General features: G+C 36.1%; 1 protein-coding gene across 6 annotated transcripts in view; it reads right to left on the minus strand.

Annotated features, from left to right (window-relative positions):
* LRRC7 (leucine rich repeat containing 7) overlaps nt 1–17,804 on the minus strand; it is a 609,335-nt gene that overhangs the window by 83,620 nt on the left and 507,911 nt on the right. For 4 of the 6 annotated variants that reach the window (XM_025288475.3, XM_006077621.4, XM_045166132.1 and 1 more), the window contains exon 23: nt 6,414–6,533. The exons of 1 other annotated variant lie outside the window; for it this stretch is intronic. In XM_025288475.3, coding sequence (XP_025144260.3) covers nt 6,414–6,533 — 120 coding nt within the window. Of the gene's footprint in view, nt 1–6,413; nt 6,534–17,804 lie in introns of those variants that run through there. One more of the 6 variants, XR_006551858.2, reaches the window with a different exon arrangement.

Here is a 17,804-nt window from a genome sequence, read left to right on the forward strand (position 1 = left end):
CAGTCACCACCAGTTTCAACTAATCCTCAAAGTGCTCAAAGTAGTACTGCCCGGAATTCGAGGACTGGGGTGGATTTACCTCACTGTGACATCTTTTAGCAGTGATTCACAGACTTTTTGAAATAATGGATATTAGAATTTGAGATTTTGGAGACTGACATAGCAAGAGAGAATTTAAACTACCTCCTATGATTATATCACTAAAAAGCAGGCTAAGATTTAGCACCCTCAACACTTTGCTATATATTATCCACTCTCAGGTATATAGAACAAGACAGTAGATGCAGGAGCAAAATTCTTTTTGATAGATGAACATATTTCGTTTATTTTATATATCTAAATCTCTGGATCCACAACTTGGTGGGTACCCACAATTTGTTCTCCTATAATGCTTGGAGTACTGCTAGGCATAGCCATGCTTACGTGCTAAGTTGCTTCAGTCATGTCTAGCTCTTTGTAACCTTATGGACTGTAGCTCTCCAGGCTCCTCTGTCCATGGGATTCTCCAGGCAGGGATACTGGAGTGGGTTGTCATGCCCTCCTCCACGGGATCTTTCTGACCCAGGGATCAAACCCGTGTCTCCTGCAGCTCCTGCACTGCAGGTGGATTCTTCACCATTAGCCACTAGGGAAGCTCTGCATAGCCATGCTGCTAAGTCGCTTCAGTTGCGTCCGACTCTGTGCGACCCCAAAGACGGCAGCCCACCAGGCTTCCCCGTCCCTGGGATTCTCCAGGCAAGAACATTGGAGTGGGTTGCCATTTCTTTCTCCATTTCATGAAAGTGAAAAGTGAAAGTGAAGTTGCTCTATCGTGCCCGGCTCTTAGCAACACCATGGACTGCAGCCTTCCAGGCTCCTCCGTCCATGGGATTTTCCAGGCAAGAGTACTGGAGTGGGGTGCCATTGCCTTCTCCATAGGTGTCACCAAAATTAGTTCAAAAGCTACATTAGCTACAACCGAGAGTCAAAGGTTCAATCAAAGCCTTTCTAAAATGGATTCCCCACTGAATCTCTGCGGTATCACGGTAGTTTCTGATCACAGTAGTATCAAAGTATTAATGCTACATAGTAGGGTTATCACAGTAGAAGCATCACAGGAGTATCTCTTGACATAGAGATAAGATTGAAAAAAATCTTCTACAGAGACTTGGTGAAACAGACTCAAATGGGGTACTGGCTAAGACTTCATCAATTAATATCCTTTGATTCCCATTCTATTTGTAGTTTAATTTCTGATTCTTAATTCTCATCCTATTCAGGCTTCCCTGGTGGCTCAGACAGTAAAGAATCTAATGACAATGCAGGAGACCTGGGTTCAATTCCCCAGGTTGGAAAGATTCCCTAGAGAAGAGAATGGCTACTCACTCCAATATTCTTGCCTGGAGAATTCCCTGGACGGAGGAGTCTGGCAGGCTATAGTCTATGGTGTCGCAAAGAGTTGGACACGACTGAGCTACTAACACGTTCACACTTTCATCCTATCCAGCCTAATGGCTACTGGTTTCGGGACAACTGTAAAACTAACACTGACTTTAAAAAACATGAATTGCAGAATAAAATATAACCTCAAATAATAATAGTACCATTTTCACACCTATTTCAGTCAATCTGGAAGCCCAGGCTAATAATCATTTTCATTTCTTTTCTTTAGGTTGATTCTCACTAGAATCTTAACTTGATATCCTCAATTAATATATAATAAAAAACTAAAATTGAACATTTAAAAGAATCATCATTCTTTTTACTCTGTGAGGTAATAGCAAACATACCCATTTTAGGTTCTGAAATTTCAGATTTTAGGCAAAAGTGCTATATATATATATAGGGTGGTCAGAAAATGCTTATGATAGTAGGAAGAAGATATAAATGAGTTTACACACAAAACATACAGAAAGTTTAAAGACATATTACATTATTTTACAAAATGATTAATAAAGTTTTCAGATAGATTAAACAATTATTTAGCTATTAATAAGAGGGACTAGCTCACAAATGTTTAATCAATAGATAATTGCATGGGATTCTCAAAGCAAGGAGAGAAACAACCAAATGATCATCATGAGTTGTACTGCTGATATGATTAAACATAATATCATGGACTTTGAAAATAGATTTCGTGTAAAATGGATGTATGTATGGATAATGTAAACACCTATTCATTCCATTTAGAGTAATAAATGAATAAAACTTTTCCTTTTATGCGAAAATTATTGAAGCCCTTTGCAACCAAGTAAGTGATATGGTTCTTTTCTTTGGTCAGGTTATTTAAGGATCCCTTGGCTCTGATAGGTATTTCTTCAATTTCTCCTCTTTCTTCATAAAGAAGTAAATTTTCCTACTTTTCTGAGATCTTTCAACTTTCTCTTCACCAATCATTACTCAACAGCCTTTAAATATAATCAGGTGTTTGCCATCTTAAATATCACGTCTGTCTTCCTCATACCCTCTTCCAGAGTCTACCATAATTCTCTTTTTAAAAGGAAACTACTTTTTGAGTTTTCTAAGTTTCTGTCTCTATTTCTTAATGTTGTTAAGTATGGATTCAGCTCCATTGATTAAATAAATTACTCCTGCCAAGACAACCAATAACCTTTTGGTTGGTAAAGTCAAAAAGTCTTTAGTAATACCTTGCTTAATTTTTTTGGCACCATGTGATACTGTTGACCCTTCCTTCTTTTAACATTTTTTTTTTTAGTTCTCAGGTGCTGTCACTTTTCTTTGTTTTTTCCTTCTACAGCTTTTTACTTGTCATTGGAGTGGAAAGCCCCATCTATTCTACTCCAAATGACCAGTCAAAGCCAATCATACAGTTTTATTCATCTTGCTATGGGTGAGAAATCCTTACCTATTTTGGATCAGTGAGATGTTAAAAGAGGCTTGTTGGGGGATTTAGGGAAGAAAGGCTTTGCTTGTAAGAGACAGCTACTGAAAACTTGGTTCTCTCTCCTTATAAACTTGAAAGAGGAAGCTTGTTATCTTCAACTGTCATAGGTAGCCATCTGATAATTATGAGAGGAACCAATTTTAGGATAGAGCCAACAATATGAATGGAAGAGTGGAGAGGGGAAAAACCCCAAGTATGTAAAATTATCTTTGTTGTTCAGTTGTCAAGTCCAACTGTTAGCGACCCCATGGACTGCAGCATGCCAGGCTCCTCTGTCCTCTACTGTTTTGCTCAAGTTCATGTCCATTGAATTGGTGATGCTATCTAATGATCTCATCCTCTGCTGCCCTCTTTTCCTTTTGCCTTTAATCTTTCCCAGCATCAGGCTCTTTTCCAATTATCTTACTGAAGATTAATCTGAGGCTTAGCCTAGATTTGTCTACTTATGTTAGCGAAATATTTCTTTAATGTTCAAGACTAAAATTTTCTATAGCTTGTGGTAGAAAAAACCTTATTGATAAAATCTTTAGCCATTTCTTCTCTGTAATTCTAAGAATATGTCATATGTTGGTGTTCCATGGAGCTCTGTCTTCTGTCTTATTCATGACTCAGTTATGACTTATGTTTTAACGATTGCTAAATTTGTATCATCAACTAAGACTTCTCTCCTGAACTCCTGAAAAATATATCTAAATATCCACTAAAAATTTCCACTCAGATTTTCTAGAAGATACCTTAAATCAACATTTTAACTTTTTTTTTTGTTGCACAGCATAGTATGTGGACTCTTAGTTCCCTGAGCAGGGACTGAACTCCGGCCTCCTGCTTTGGAAGCATGGTGTCTTAAGCATTGACCTTCCAGGGAGATTTTAAATCAACATATTAAAACTTAAACTCCCTTCCTCTCTTCCACTTCCACTTGTTACTCGTTTTGCCACCTCACCCCAGTGAATGGCACATAATGACTCATACAAATTAGAAACCTGGTTATCAATCTTAGAACTATTATCTGTCTTTTATGCCCTATGTACAGTCAATCACAAGATCATGTTGGCTCTATCTTTTAAGAATATACCAAGTCTTCCCTACCACTCATTGCTTCCATCTACTCTCCCTTGGATTACAGGAGAAGCTCTGTAACTTGTTCCATGGCTGCAAATCTTTCTCCTTTCCAATTCTTTCTCAGAAAACCTGTCAAAGTGCTCTTCAGGTAAAAATTTAATGATGGCTCTCCCCTGTTTAAAACACTTCTTTCCATTTCTTTCAGGATAAAGCTCAGCATAGTCTGGTTTATGTTTATACTCCTGGCCTTATTTTCACACCATCCTTCTCTCTTGCTGCTGCTGCTAAGTCGCTTCAGTCGTGTCCAACTCTGTGCGACCCCATAGACAGCAGCCCACCAGGCTCTGGGATTCTCCAGGCAAGAACAATGGAGTGGGTTGCCATTTCCTTCTCCAATGCATGAAAGTGAAAAGTAAAAGTGAAGTCGCTCAGTCGTGTCCGACTCAGCGACCCCATGGACACAGCCTACCAGGCTCCTCCATCCATGGGATTTTCCAGGCAAGAGTACTGGAGTGGGGTGCCATTGCCTTCTCTGATCCTTCTCTCTTAACTTTCTTCAATTTCTTTACTAAATAGGTGTCCTTTCCAGGTGCTCTCCCAGCCCTGTATTCCATCCTCACAGGACTGTATTTATCTGCAGTGCTGGATATTGCTCAATAGGCAGATTAATAACATGTATAACACCTGCAAACCAGGATATTAATTATTTTGGGTAAAATAATTTGACATTTAATGTATATTTTTAAAAAAGATAAGTTGTGTATTCTCAAGGCTAATAGAATTACCTGACATATGTTAATAATAAATGTACTAAGTGACCTACTAAAAAAAAAAAAAGCATGGAAGCATTCATCAAGGGAAAAAATCACTTAAGTTACAAAGAAAGTATGTGATTGTGTAGAGTATATGTTATGAAGCACAATTACAAATGAACATTCATGAGCTTAAGAACCAGAGTGTAAGAACCACAATTCAGCTGAAGAAACAGAATACTACTACTATCAGCTTCCTCCCTGATCATCCTATCCCTAGATCCTATCTCTTTAGAGACAACCATAATCCTAAATTTTATGCTAACCATTCCCTTATAAAAAGTTTTCTCACTCATATACTTATGCCTAAATAATATATTTTAGTTTTACTTGTTTTTGAGACATAAATATGGGACTCTTTTTAATTGATTCAGTTACATTTGCTTTATTTTTTGCTCTTGATGTGTGCCATCACCTGAAACTTGTTCCTCACTCAAACTATGCTTCTCAAGTTTATACATATTATCCTAATTATAGCTAACAAGTGTTTATTGCTGCAAAATATTCCTTTGTGTAAATAACAGAATTTACTTTCTCACATTCCTTGTAATAGACAGGTTTATCCAGTTTTCTACCATTGTAAGCTTTACAAGTATCTTGAATGACATACACAAGAGTTTTGCTAGGATATCTTAGGAGGGCAATTGTTGGAATGTTGGATATATTCATATTCAGCTTTTATAAGAAAATTTATTGTCAATGTGATTGTGTTTTATACTCTTTCAAGAGGTATAAAGGAGCGCCCACTACTCTTATACTTGGAAACAGCTTATAGTTTCATACTTCTTAATTTTTGATAGTCTAGTAGGTTTAAAACAATATCTTTTTGCTTCTTCCTGATGGATAAAAAGTTCAGTTTTAATATTAGTTTACTCTCCCAATTGCTTTTATTTTTACCATACTTTTGGTATTGTGTTATCCATCTTTTCATATTTTTTGTAGGAGTTTTAAAAAATATATTCTGGAATATTAGTCTCTTGTCCTTCATATATGTTGCAGTTATCTTCTTGGTTAGCGCTTTCTTTTTATCCTTTTATGGTGATTTAACATGAAGTATTATAATCACCTACTTATCACTCAGCCTATCTCACCAGACTAACAGGTTCTAGAGGTAAGACACGACACCTCACTATATCTTATTCATTTTTGCGCCCTAACATCTAGCAAGACCTCAACACACAGTAGGGCTGCTTCATACATACAGTTGCTCATTAAGTGCTTAATGAATGAATGACAGGATGAATGAGTTGCTATGATTTTACTGGTGATGAATCAATCTTTTAGTGGTCAAATTTCATTTTATACAAATTGGTTGCACTATGCTGCTGAATCAGAGCTCAGAAAGTATACACTACACAATTTCCTGCACTTGTACTTCAAAGGTGGGTGTCAGGCATTAATAAGAGGTGATAAATTTTCAGAGAGGTGGAAGGATGTTGTTTATAAAAATTCATTAACAGCTCTGAACATTTGGCAATATTCACATTTCATTTTTTTCAACACACTTACAGTTAGCCAAACTCCCTATTGTAGGATAGTGTTTAGTCTAAATTTATCACAAAGTTAGAAATGATGTTAAGACACAAGATATGGATTACATATTACAATGGATATGCAAGGTTCATGGTTTGTGTCATTAATTTGAAATTGGTTACCTTTTTAGTAATGGTGTCCGGAGGTACATCCCGCCTCCCAAGAGGATAAGGATTCCATTGGCCACTAGGAGAAACATCTTCTTGTCCATTGTCTAAAATGTTGCTTTGCTGGGACGGGGTCTATCGCAAAAATGGTATGGCATTCTTTAGTGATGTAATAGAAGTTTATCATAGTTTTCTGAAAAGAATCCCTAATGATTATGGTAAAATTACTTTTTTTAAATTACAGAAAAACATATATCCTAAACTGGAGGTACTTTTATCCACTATTTACTTGATAAGAATTGTAAATTAATAGCTTTTTGGAAGCAATGAGAAATTCAATTAAAATAACCATCTTAGAGTTATTTACTGAATTTTAAAGAGAAGTTTAAATTTGCAGTACTGGAATAAAAATAATCAGAATAAAATTAACCAATTGTTAAAACCACATTTAAAAGTTGCTTAAGTTACTTCTTTAGTATGATCTTAGCATTTAGAATATAAACTGAAACCATACAATACACAGTATGTAATTTCTAATATTCCAAACCATAATCTAAAACAAATTTTATAAAGCTGTACTGATTCTGGGAGAATGTGTCTTGCACTAATCTACAATGATGTTAACACTAGCATAGTGTGAGATTCATGGTACTATGACATTATCTATAGATCACTTAGAGGAAAAACTAACATATCAAAAAGTATTGGGCTGTTAGAATTTTGGTTTAAATAAATCATAATTGTTTTGACTCCAAATTTATTTATGTAGATCATTTATATATTAAAGATTAAACTCTTCATATATATTTTATTTTTGGCTGGTTTACTGCTTATTATTTTTTAACAAATAACAATACTCCTGTCTCTGTTATTATTACTAGTATATATTTTGTGAGGCATTTGTAATCTGATCTAAGTAACAGAAGGTAATTATACACCAAGAGAAAGCCTCCTATGGAGGGCTACAGTAGTGGGATATTTTTCCTGTCGAAGCAGATTAACTTTTTGTATAGATTTTTTTCTCCTTTAGCCTATAGGATATACAAGTACTGCCTGATTTCCTGGGGAATTCTTATGTGGTGAGATATTATAGTCAGTGTTTCTTATGCCATTTACCCCACATATTTTGGAGGATCCCTATGGATAGAGAAAGTCTGGTTAGAGAGTGTATGTGCAGTTCTTTGTGTGAAGAATTGTCCTCCAACCCTGGAATGAGAGAACTGGGCCATTCTCTTCATAATATGGTGCAGATGCGCTGCTTGCCAGGCTTCATCCAGTTATACTGAGTGGTCCTAACTGTTCTCCTTTACAAAACAATTATATAATGATCCTATCTGCATTTTGATTACATGCGTTTTTAAAAAGCATTGCTTGGAACTGTTAAAAATAATATCTATTATGACAAAGTTAATTAAAATTTAGGTGAAATTTTTCTGGGGTCTAGTGGATATAGTGAAAGTAAGGAAATAATTCAGTTTTCTTCTTGTATTTTTGACTGTGTGAATTCCTTTTTCATGAGTATTAGCTGGTATGAAAAAAGAGAAAAAAGGTAGTGAATTGAGGCTCCTGGGTTAGTTAGGAATGAATTTACCTGTGTTTGCTTGAAAATCAGATATAGGTTAACATATTTAAGAGGACTTCCCTGGTGGCTCAGACGTTAAAGCATCTCCCAACAATGTGGGAGACCCAGGTTTGATCCCTGGGTTGGGAAGATCCCCTGGAGAAGGAAATGGCTACCCACTTCAGTATTCTTGCCTGGAAAATCCCATGGATGGAGGAGCCTGGTAGGCTACAGTCCATGGGGTCACAAAGAGTTGGACATGACTGAGTGACTTCACTTTAACATATGTGATGTATATGTTACTTGAAAATAACCAGACAGCTCTTCAGTGACCATCTGCCTGATTTCAAGCATTAATTTTCTAATATTTATCTTTTAGAGATTAGTGTTTATACATGCCCATGCATAATTTTTCTAGCTAATATTATGACAAATAAAAATTTTTAAATTAAGCAGTTAAAATACAATTATGCAGAGTGGGCACTACTGGACAGTTTTCTTTTTGAATTTTTAGTATGCATGTTGTTGCTGGTTTGATTTCTTTGCCAGTAAAGTGGGATTATAAATATGTTCAACTAGCTCGGTCTGTGGAACACAGAATTTTGCAAAATGGCCAGAATTAAGCACAAATAATCCTTTTTTCTCCATTTCATTACCATCTTTATCACTATTTCCTCCACTAAACTTCCATCAGCTGCCCCGACATGACTCTTAGTCACAGAGAACAACTGAAATTGCAAGATTCTTTTTAATGTTAAAAAAGGCTAAAACCCTTAGTCAAAATCCTAAGATCACAATGATACAGATTCTTCATTCATTTACCAATTAATCTTTCTCTTTTTAAAATTAAAACTAACAACTCCACCAATTTCTGTACGTTACAGGAGCCAAAGAGAACATAAATACACAGACACATGAAAAAAAAAAAAAAAAAAAAACAACTTTGACTAGACAACAAGAGTAAAGGAATTTCCTGAAAGCAATTTCCTTTATTCATTTCCAGAATGCTCTGGCTTCTTTGTTTCTCTTAAGTGAGACACTCGAGGACTGACTTCAGTTTTCAAATGTGGAAATACTGTGAAAACATTTATTTATGTTTGGGAGGGAGGAACCCAAAAGAGAATTATGTAGTGGGTTCACATTTTTTCTCAAAAGGAATGAGTATAGCTATTTACCAAAAAAATACTTTCAATAAAGTGCTCCTGAACTGTCCAAAAATGCAGTTGTTTAGTTGTTAAAATTTTATGAAATGGTAAAAGGAGCAATCAAAAAGTGTAAAAAGAATAATGAAGCTATCATTTATTATTTCAAAGAACATGACCAATTGAGTTCAGTTTTCATTCAATTATTTTTAGTATCACATTCGAGTTACTTTCTTTAGATACTTTAAAAGATTAAGAATTTGTCTTTTTCTCACCACATATAACCAATTAAACATAAAATATGTGGAAAATCATCACAATATAGGATTTCTTCAGCTTCTAAATTCTGCAGATCCTTAATATTTCAAAATAAAAGAGAAAATGGTCAGTGTGATTTTCTTAAAAGTCAGAAATTACACTTAAGAAATTCAATAACGTTAGAAGAAGATTTGCTGAACAGACACTAGTCCAAAAAACGACTGCAAACATTTGCAGATTTAACATTTGTGATTTTGACTATTGTGAATGATCACAAGCCTCCATTGGAAGAAGTAATTTCTGATTTTGCTGAGACATAATGTGTATGAATATATGTGTCTTTGTGTGTCTATATATCTGTGTATGTACAAGCATGTATATGAGTGTATGCATGCATGTGTGCATATGTGTGCCTCTATGTGAGTATATGTGTATGTACAGGATTCACATATATGAGTAAATGGTCTTAGCTGCTCCTGAAGGTTTGCTCTTGACTGTTAATTGATGGGGGCATTGCAAGCTTGGGAAATAAACTTATGGCAATTAGCTGGAAGAATTATATCAGAATAGTATTAGAATTTGGCACTTTGCAAAGGTCTTGGGATATATTACTTAAGAAATCAAGGATTATTTTGCTTAGTAATTGGCACATAGTTCACAAAGGCACATAGTTAAAAAATGTGAAAACAACTTTCCCCAAAGTATTTTCAGTGAAATTATTGTTATATTATTCTTTTTCTGAAAAAAAGTAGGTCATAAAGACAAATATACATCAAGCTTGAATCTACATCATTATGATTTCACAGATCTCAATCTGAAGATGGTAATGTAATATCCAGATGATCTTTAAGCCATTGTTTCATTATAATGGTGAGGAAGCATCTGTATGAGTACAAGATTATTTTGGTAGTTTTAGTCACTGTCTATGAGGAATTATGTGGATTTACAGACTGAAGGATTTTTTCGTAATTAGAGAGAGAAGTGAATCCTTCCTGAGTGATAGGTAGCCAATAATAGATGCAGCAAAATCAAGAGAAACTATAGGCATACATTAACCCAAGGTTCTACATAAATCTTGCTTTGCTTTCAGCAAACAAAACAGAACTGGAATTAAATAAATAATCCTTGGAACTCGGGTGAATGACTACATGTTGGATACTGGAACTATCTGATCCTGAGTAATGTGCATATATCTATAAGAAAGGACATTAGAAATTTAAAGAGTTTACGTGCAAACATTCCCTAATTCAATGACAGTAGAATGAGTATCAGCTAATAAAACAGGGAGGTCATCTTCTTCCAGGCAAAATTATATTAAAATATTATTTAATACATGTTCCCATAATTTCAACTTCTCTTCCCCTGAAATTATAATTTATATTAGTGTCTGCTTCAATAGCCAATAAGTAGTAGGAGCTATGGAATAATATTATGGTGGTAGAAGTTAAAAAAAAGAACAAGAAAAATAATTATCTATTTATCCAGTGCAGAAGAGACCACACTATTTATATTGGCAGCCAGACGCCTGCAGATAGGGTGTTGGAAAAGGCAAGTGCTTTCTTTCCTAGTCTTGCATATCTCTGGAAAAGCAGTAGCAAGGATGAGTAACTTGCAATTTTCTTAGGTTCACAACCTTTGGTCTTTTATTGCTACCAAACATATTTCTTGGTGATACTGAGTGCTCAAGAAATACAAGCATATTTGAAGAGTGGAAGGTAACTACTAGCATTTATTAAACTCAGCTAAATAAGAAAGTACTGTTTCAATAGCCCATAGGGGATGATTTAGGCTGTGATATATTTTGGATTAGTTAATACATTCTATTTGTGTATTCTTTTGTGTTTCCTATTCTATACAATGGAGATAATACTTCCATTTATGGTTTTTGGTGAGGGTTGTGTGAAAAAATACATTTAAAGTATCTCCTGGTACTAGGTACATAGTAAATTTTCAATAAATCCTAGTCTTTATTCTTTTCCTGTCAAGATATCTATTTTTCCCACCATTAATGTGGATAATAAAAATGACAGTTTGAACTGACATTTTACAATATTATATTTCTTTTGATAACATAAAATTTCAAGACATTAGCTAAGCTCATTTACAACAGAGCACATCCAAAGAAGCACACTGAACCATCAATAAAGTCATAGAAAGCTACCTTAAATGCTTTTTGGAGAGGCAGTTATAAATGAGAAATGAATAAATGAATGAATAAATGAATAAATAAATGAAGACAGAATACTAATAATTTATAATTCAATAGCACATGTGTATGTCTTACATGTTCTGGTAATAAGTACTATGAAATCCTTCAGGAAATTAGAATAAGCATCAAAAAAATGAAAATATTAAAAAAGAAATTAAATTTATCAAACTAATTTTTATGGTTTTTATTTGCATTCTGTTAATATAAAGAGATTCTATAAAGTTACCATAGAAACTGTAATTTACTATTTACAGTACAGAAAGCCTATATTTAGTTTGTAATCCATGAAAAATGTATAATACTAGACTTGGAATATAAGAAATATAAAAAAATAGAAATATTCAAAACATGTATCAAAATCTGGGAGAGCCTTTTCTTTTTATCCACTTAAATATTCATTGTTTAAATGCTTTATCAAGTGCAGAGTTCTTTAACCTTCATCAAAAAATAGTTATATCCTCTAACTAGTTTATTACAAGTTAGCCTAAAAGAAAATTTGGAAAAAAAAGAATTAGACACATTTTGGTAGCCTTAAAAAAAAAAAATCAGCAAACCGAAAAAAACAAATAAATTGCGAATCAGGACTTCAGGTAGTATTAATACAAATAGCATCTTTTTGTCAATTACCATGAGGGAGTAGAGAGGTAGCAATCACACAAAGGTGCTCTCTCTGGGTACATAACTTGCAAAAAGATAATTTCAGTGTAACAGAAAAAATACAAAAGGATTCTCCTTTCTCCTAATTACAAGAAGTTAAGTCTTGCCAGCAGAGAGTGTGGGGAAAGGGCCTGGATTTCAGCTTCTGAATATTCCCTGGCAAAGGCACCATCTATAAAAAATGGATGCTGCAATTCCCTATCCAGTGCTTAATTGGCAATACATGAAAGCATTTATTTCAGTTCCTTAGGACACTTCATTCATTCTTTCTAGAACAACTCAGCATCATTTACCATAGCACATAAATAGAGAGGCAGTGCTATCATTCAGGAATTTTATGAATAAAAAGACAGCTCCAGTATTTTCAAGGGAGAATGAACAGTTTTGTTAATTTTACCTATTGAAAATGTTTATATTTTGATCTTACTCTATATTTTAATGCAATTCTCATGGCTAACAATCATTTAGAGGCTCTCATGATATTTAAATAGCTGATGCTAATATTTATTATCTTAAGTGGTAAGGTGAGAGTGTTGTAATAGATTTTTATATACTTGTAAGTCAAAGGAAAATACTTTTTGCCTATCTCCTTTCCTGGTGAGAAGAGTTCCAGGAAATTGAGCTTCAGTCATAGGACTGATTATCAATGGGTCAGTGGAGCCAGAAGGGAGACTCTGAGAGGTTGTACCTCAAGAAAGGTTAACCCTAAAGTTTCCAAGAAAAACCAAACAAATTTTATAATTAATAAGCTCTGTGGGAGAGATGTATCTGAGTACAAAGGCAAAAGGGCAGAGACCTAGGCTGGAAAGAAAGGAGTCCCTGGAGTAATTTTGAAACTGATAAAGCAGCTGGTGCATACACCTGATAATGTTTTGCAATAGCAGCTGGGGAGGAAAGTTGTCCAGATGTCTAGATTTTATAGGCCTTAAAGTAATCATTTGGGTCATATAATAGTTTGGGGGCAACGGAGTAGTAACCCTGTTTCTTTTCCATCCTTGTCCTCTATATTCTCCTGTTGTTGTTGTTTTTGGTATGAATGAAAAGTGTCAGTTGCTCAGTCATGTCTGACTCTTTGTGACCCCATGGACTGTAGTCCACTAGCTACTCTGTCCATGGGATTACCCAGGTAAAAATACTGGAACCGGTAGCCATTTCCTTCTCCAGGGAATCTTTCCAACCCCGGGATTGAACCTGGGTCTCCGTCATTGCAAGCAGTTCTTTACCATCTGAACCACCAAATAATAAAGTATTAGTGATAATTCATTTTGAGATAGGCTATTTCAATACTTGATATTCTTTTTTGATGCAAAGCTGGATGGCAGCATAGTAATTTATTTATATTGAAGTATAGTTGATCTGGGGCTTCCCAGGTGGTAAACAACCTGCCTGCCAATGCAGAAGACATAAGAGATGTGGGTTCGATCCCTGGGTTGGGAAGATCCCCTGGACAACGGCATGGTAACCCACTCTAGTATTCTTGCCTGGAGAATTCCATGGACACAGAAGCCTGGCAGGCTATAATCTACAGGGTCCTAGGTTGGACATGACTAAAGTGACTTAGAACACAGGCACTATAGTTGATTTACAATATTACATTAGTTTCAGCTGTATGCAAAGTGATTCAGTTCTACATATGTGTGTGTGTCTACATATACATATTTTTCAGTTTCTTTTCCATACTTTTTATTTTGGTTTGCAATTTAATATAGTTTCCAAAGAGAATTCCTTTAGATCATCTCTTTGCTCAATTGGGAAGTTTGCAATATCTCCAAGTATTATAATTCTGCAACATTTCTGTTACAGATCATCTTGTTGCTGTTTAGTTTTTAAGTAGTGTCTACTTTTGTGACTCCATGGATTGTAGCCCTCCAGGCTCCTCTGTCCATGGAATTTCCCAGGCAGGAATACTGGAGTGGGTTGCCATTTGCCTCTCTACAGGATCTTCCTGACCCACAGATCAAACCCGCATCTGCTGCATTGGCAGGCAGATTCTTCATCACTGGGCCACCAGAGAAGATCTGTGCCACCCATAGATCATCTTAGAGCCACAGTTGAATGGGAAAGACTAGAGATCTCTTCAAGAAAATTAGAGATACCAAGGGAATATTTTATGCAAAGATGGGCACAATAAAGGACAGAAGTGGTATGGACCTAACAGAAGCAGGAGATATTAAGAAGAGGTGGCAAGAATACACAGAAGAGCTGTACAAAAAAGGTCTTTATGACCTGGATAACCATGATGGTGTGATTACTCACCTAGAGCCAGACATCCTGGAGTGTGAAGTCAAGTGGACCTTAGAAAGCATTATTACAAACAAAGCTAGTGGAGGTGAGAGAATTCCAGCTGAGATATTTCAAATCCTAAAAGATGATGTAAAAGTGCTGCACTCAATATGTCAGTAAATTTGGAAAACTGAGCAGTGGCCACAGGCCTGGAAAAGGTCAAAGAAGGGTAATACCAAAGAGTGTTCAATTGTACAATTGCACTCATTTCACATGCCAGCTAAGTAATGCTCAAAATCCTTCAAGCTAGGCTTCAACAGTACATGAACTGAGAACTTCTAGATGTTCTAGTTGGATTTAGAAAAGGCAGAGGAACCAGAGATCATATTGCCAACATCCACTGGAACACAGAAAAAGCAAGGGAATTCCAGAAAAACATCTGCTTCATTGACTACACTGAAGCCTTTGACTGTGTGGATTACAACAGACTGTGGGAAATTCTTAAAGAGTTGGGAATACCAGACCACCTTACCTGACTTCTGAGAAACCTGTATGCAGGTCAAGAAGCAATAGTTAGAACTGGACAGGAACAATGGACTGGTGCCAAATTGGGAAAGAGTACATTAAGGCTGTATATTGTCACCTGGCTTATTCAATTTATATATGGAGTACATCATGTGAAATGCTGGGCTGGATGAAGCACAAGCTGGAATCAAGACTGCTGCAAGAAATATCAATAATCTCAAATATGCATATGACATCATTATAATGGCAGAAAGCAAAGAGGAACCAAAGAGTCTCTTGATGAAAGTGAAAGAGGAGGGTGAAAACCTGGCTTAAAACTCAACATTCTAAAATCTAAGATCATGTTATCTAGTCCCATCACTTCATGGCTAATAGATGGGGAAACAATGGAAACAGTGACAGACTTTATTTTCTTGGGCTCCAAAATCAGGGAGGACAGTGACTGCAGCCATGAAAGTAAAAGACATTTTTTTCCTTGGAGAAAAAGCTATGATGAACCTAGACAGCATATTAAAAAGAAGAGACATCATGTTGCTGACAAAAGTCTGTATAATCAAAGCTATTGTTTTTCCAGTAGCCATATATGAATGTGAGAGTTGGACCACAAATAATGCTGAGTGCTGAAGAACTGATGCTTTTGAACTGTGGTGTTGGAGAAGACTCTTGATAGTCGCTTGAACTGCAAGGAGATCAAACCACTCTATCCTAAAGGAAATCAACCCTGAATATTGATTGGAGGGACTGATGCTGAAACTGAAGCTCCAATACCTCAGCCACCTGATACAAAGAGCCAATTCATTTGAAAAGAACCTGATGCTGGGAAAGATTGAAGGCAGGAGGAAAAGGGGATGACAGAGGATGAGATGGTTGGATGGCATCACTGATTCTATGGACATGAGTTCAAACAAACTCTGGGAGATGGTGAAGGACAGGGAGGCCTGGTGTGCTGCAGTCCATGGGTTTGCAAAGAGTCAGACACAACTGAGCAACTGAACAACAATAGTTAATGAATCCATTCTGTGCTGCCAAGTCACTTCAGTCATGTCTGACTCTGTGCGACCCCACAGACGGCAGCCCACCAGGTTCCCCGTGCCTGGGATTCTCCAGGCAAGGACACTGGAGTGGGCAGCCATTTCCTTCTCCAATGCATGAAAGTGAAGTGAAGTCACTCAGTTGTGTCCAACTCTTCACGATCTCATGGACTGCAGCCCACCAGGCTCCTCTGTCCATGGGATTTTCCAGGCAAGAGTACTGGAGTGGGGTGCCATTACCTTCTCTGAATCCGTTCTATAGGGTACCCCAAACAACATCATAAAATCAATACAGCAGCAAAGAGGTACTTAATTTATATCTGGATAATAATGTACACAATGAGAAACAGTGCTTCAAATGTACTACCATTTTTCAGGCACTGAAATAAAAGTTGCTCAGTCATGTCCGACTCTTTGTGACCCTATGGACTATACAGTCTGTGGAATTCTCCAGACCAGAATACCAGAGTGGGTAGTCTTGCTCTTCTCCAGGGGATCTTCCCAATCCAGGGATCAAACTCATGTCTCCCGCATTGCTGGTGGATTCTTTGCCAGCTGAGCCACAAGGGAAGACCTTTCAGGCACTGAATATGTGTATATTATTCTATAGATTGACAAGAAAACAGGGCAAAAAAACTAAGTAAAATTAGGGGCTGTCCATACAATAATTTCAAGGAGTTCAAGCAATAGCTTCTTTCATGCCAAGACCTCTCTAATCTGCTCTTTGCATTCTGAAATTCTATCATTATGACTTAAGGGTTTGATTTCTATTTAATTGACAAGCCCTCTAGGAAAGTTGTCTGTTTAAGTTGGTGATAGCTCATCTGTTCCTTAGTGCAAATGAGTTTCAAGGCTCTTATGAACATTGGTTTATTTTTAGGGCAGAGGATGAGCCCTGAGCATCTAAGAAGACATTAAGAACAGGTTCCATTAAAGGAGAGACTCCGGTGAAAAGGGTCTTACTGATAGTAGTGTGCTGGAGCCAACAACACTCAGTCTCAATTCTGAGTTCAGTGAAGTCAAGTTACCACTTTGAAATTTCTCAGAGAGCGAGTGTTCTGTCACTGACATAGGCACAAGCCACAGATCAGGCATTTTTCTTCCTGGAGAGACTTTTGCATACAATACTGGCTCTGCAACAGGAGACTGAGGACAGAGAAAATAACTTACAGAAATTCTCAATTAAGTCAGTTTTTTTTTAAGTGATCATGGGTGATTAAAAAAAAAAGCTATGAATAGAAATGTCTTGATGATTTTATTACTCTCCTCAGAGTAGGAAGCAAAGTATCCAGAGTTAGGGACTGTTATTAAGACTAATTTGACAATAAAATATGAGTTTGAGGTCTTATGACATTCATTTTGCTGGGAGGGTATTTTGTTTCATATGTTCATTAATTAAGAGAAGAGGGTTTGGAGGCTACCATCATTCTACTATCCTTACTTTGGCATTTCTTTTTTTTTTTTTTTAATAAAAACTTACTAGGTTAATGACTACATTAAAATATAGTCATAATGGCATATTGTGTGAAAATGACTCATTAGTCTCCATTGAAATGCAATTAAGACAGATTGCATTAGTCAATTTAAACAGATATAATGGACATTTTCTGTTTTGCCTGAATAAAACAAGCAGAAATGGTCCTTGAACAATGGAAATATTTTCTCTTATCGTATATGCCTTTTCAAAGGAGTCTACATTTTCATTTAAAACCATGTCAACTTGCTACTTTCGCATTAACCTAGGATGAGTAGAAATTTGCTAGTTAAGCCACAAATTTGTTTCCCCAAAAATGGGCTAAT

This window comes from Bubalus bubalis, chromosome 6, assembly GCF_019923935.1.
Source record: "Bubalus bubalis isolate 160015118507 breed Murrah chromosome 6, NDDB_SH_1, whole genome shotgun sequence".
NCBI classification, from domain to species: domain Eukaryota; kingdom Metazoa; phylum Chordata; class Mammalia; order Artiodactyla; family Bovidae; genus Bubalus; species Bubalus bubalis.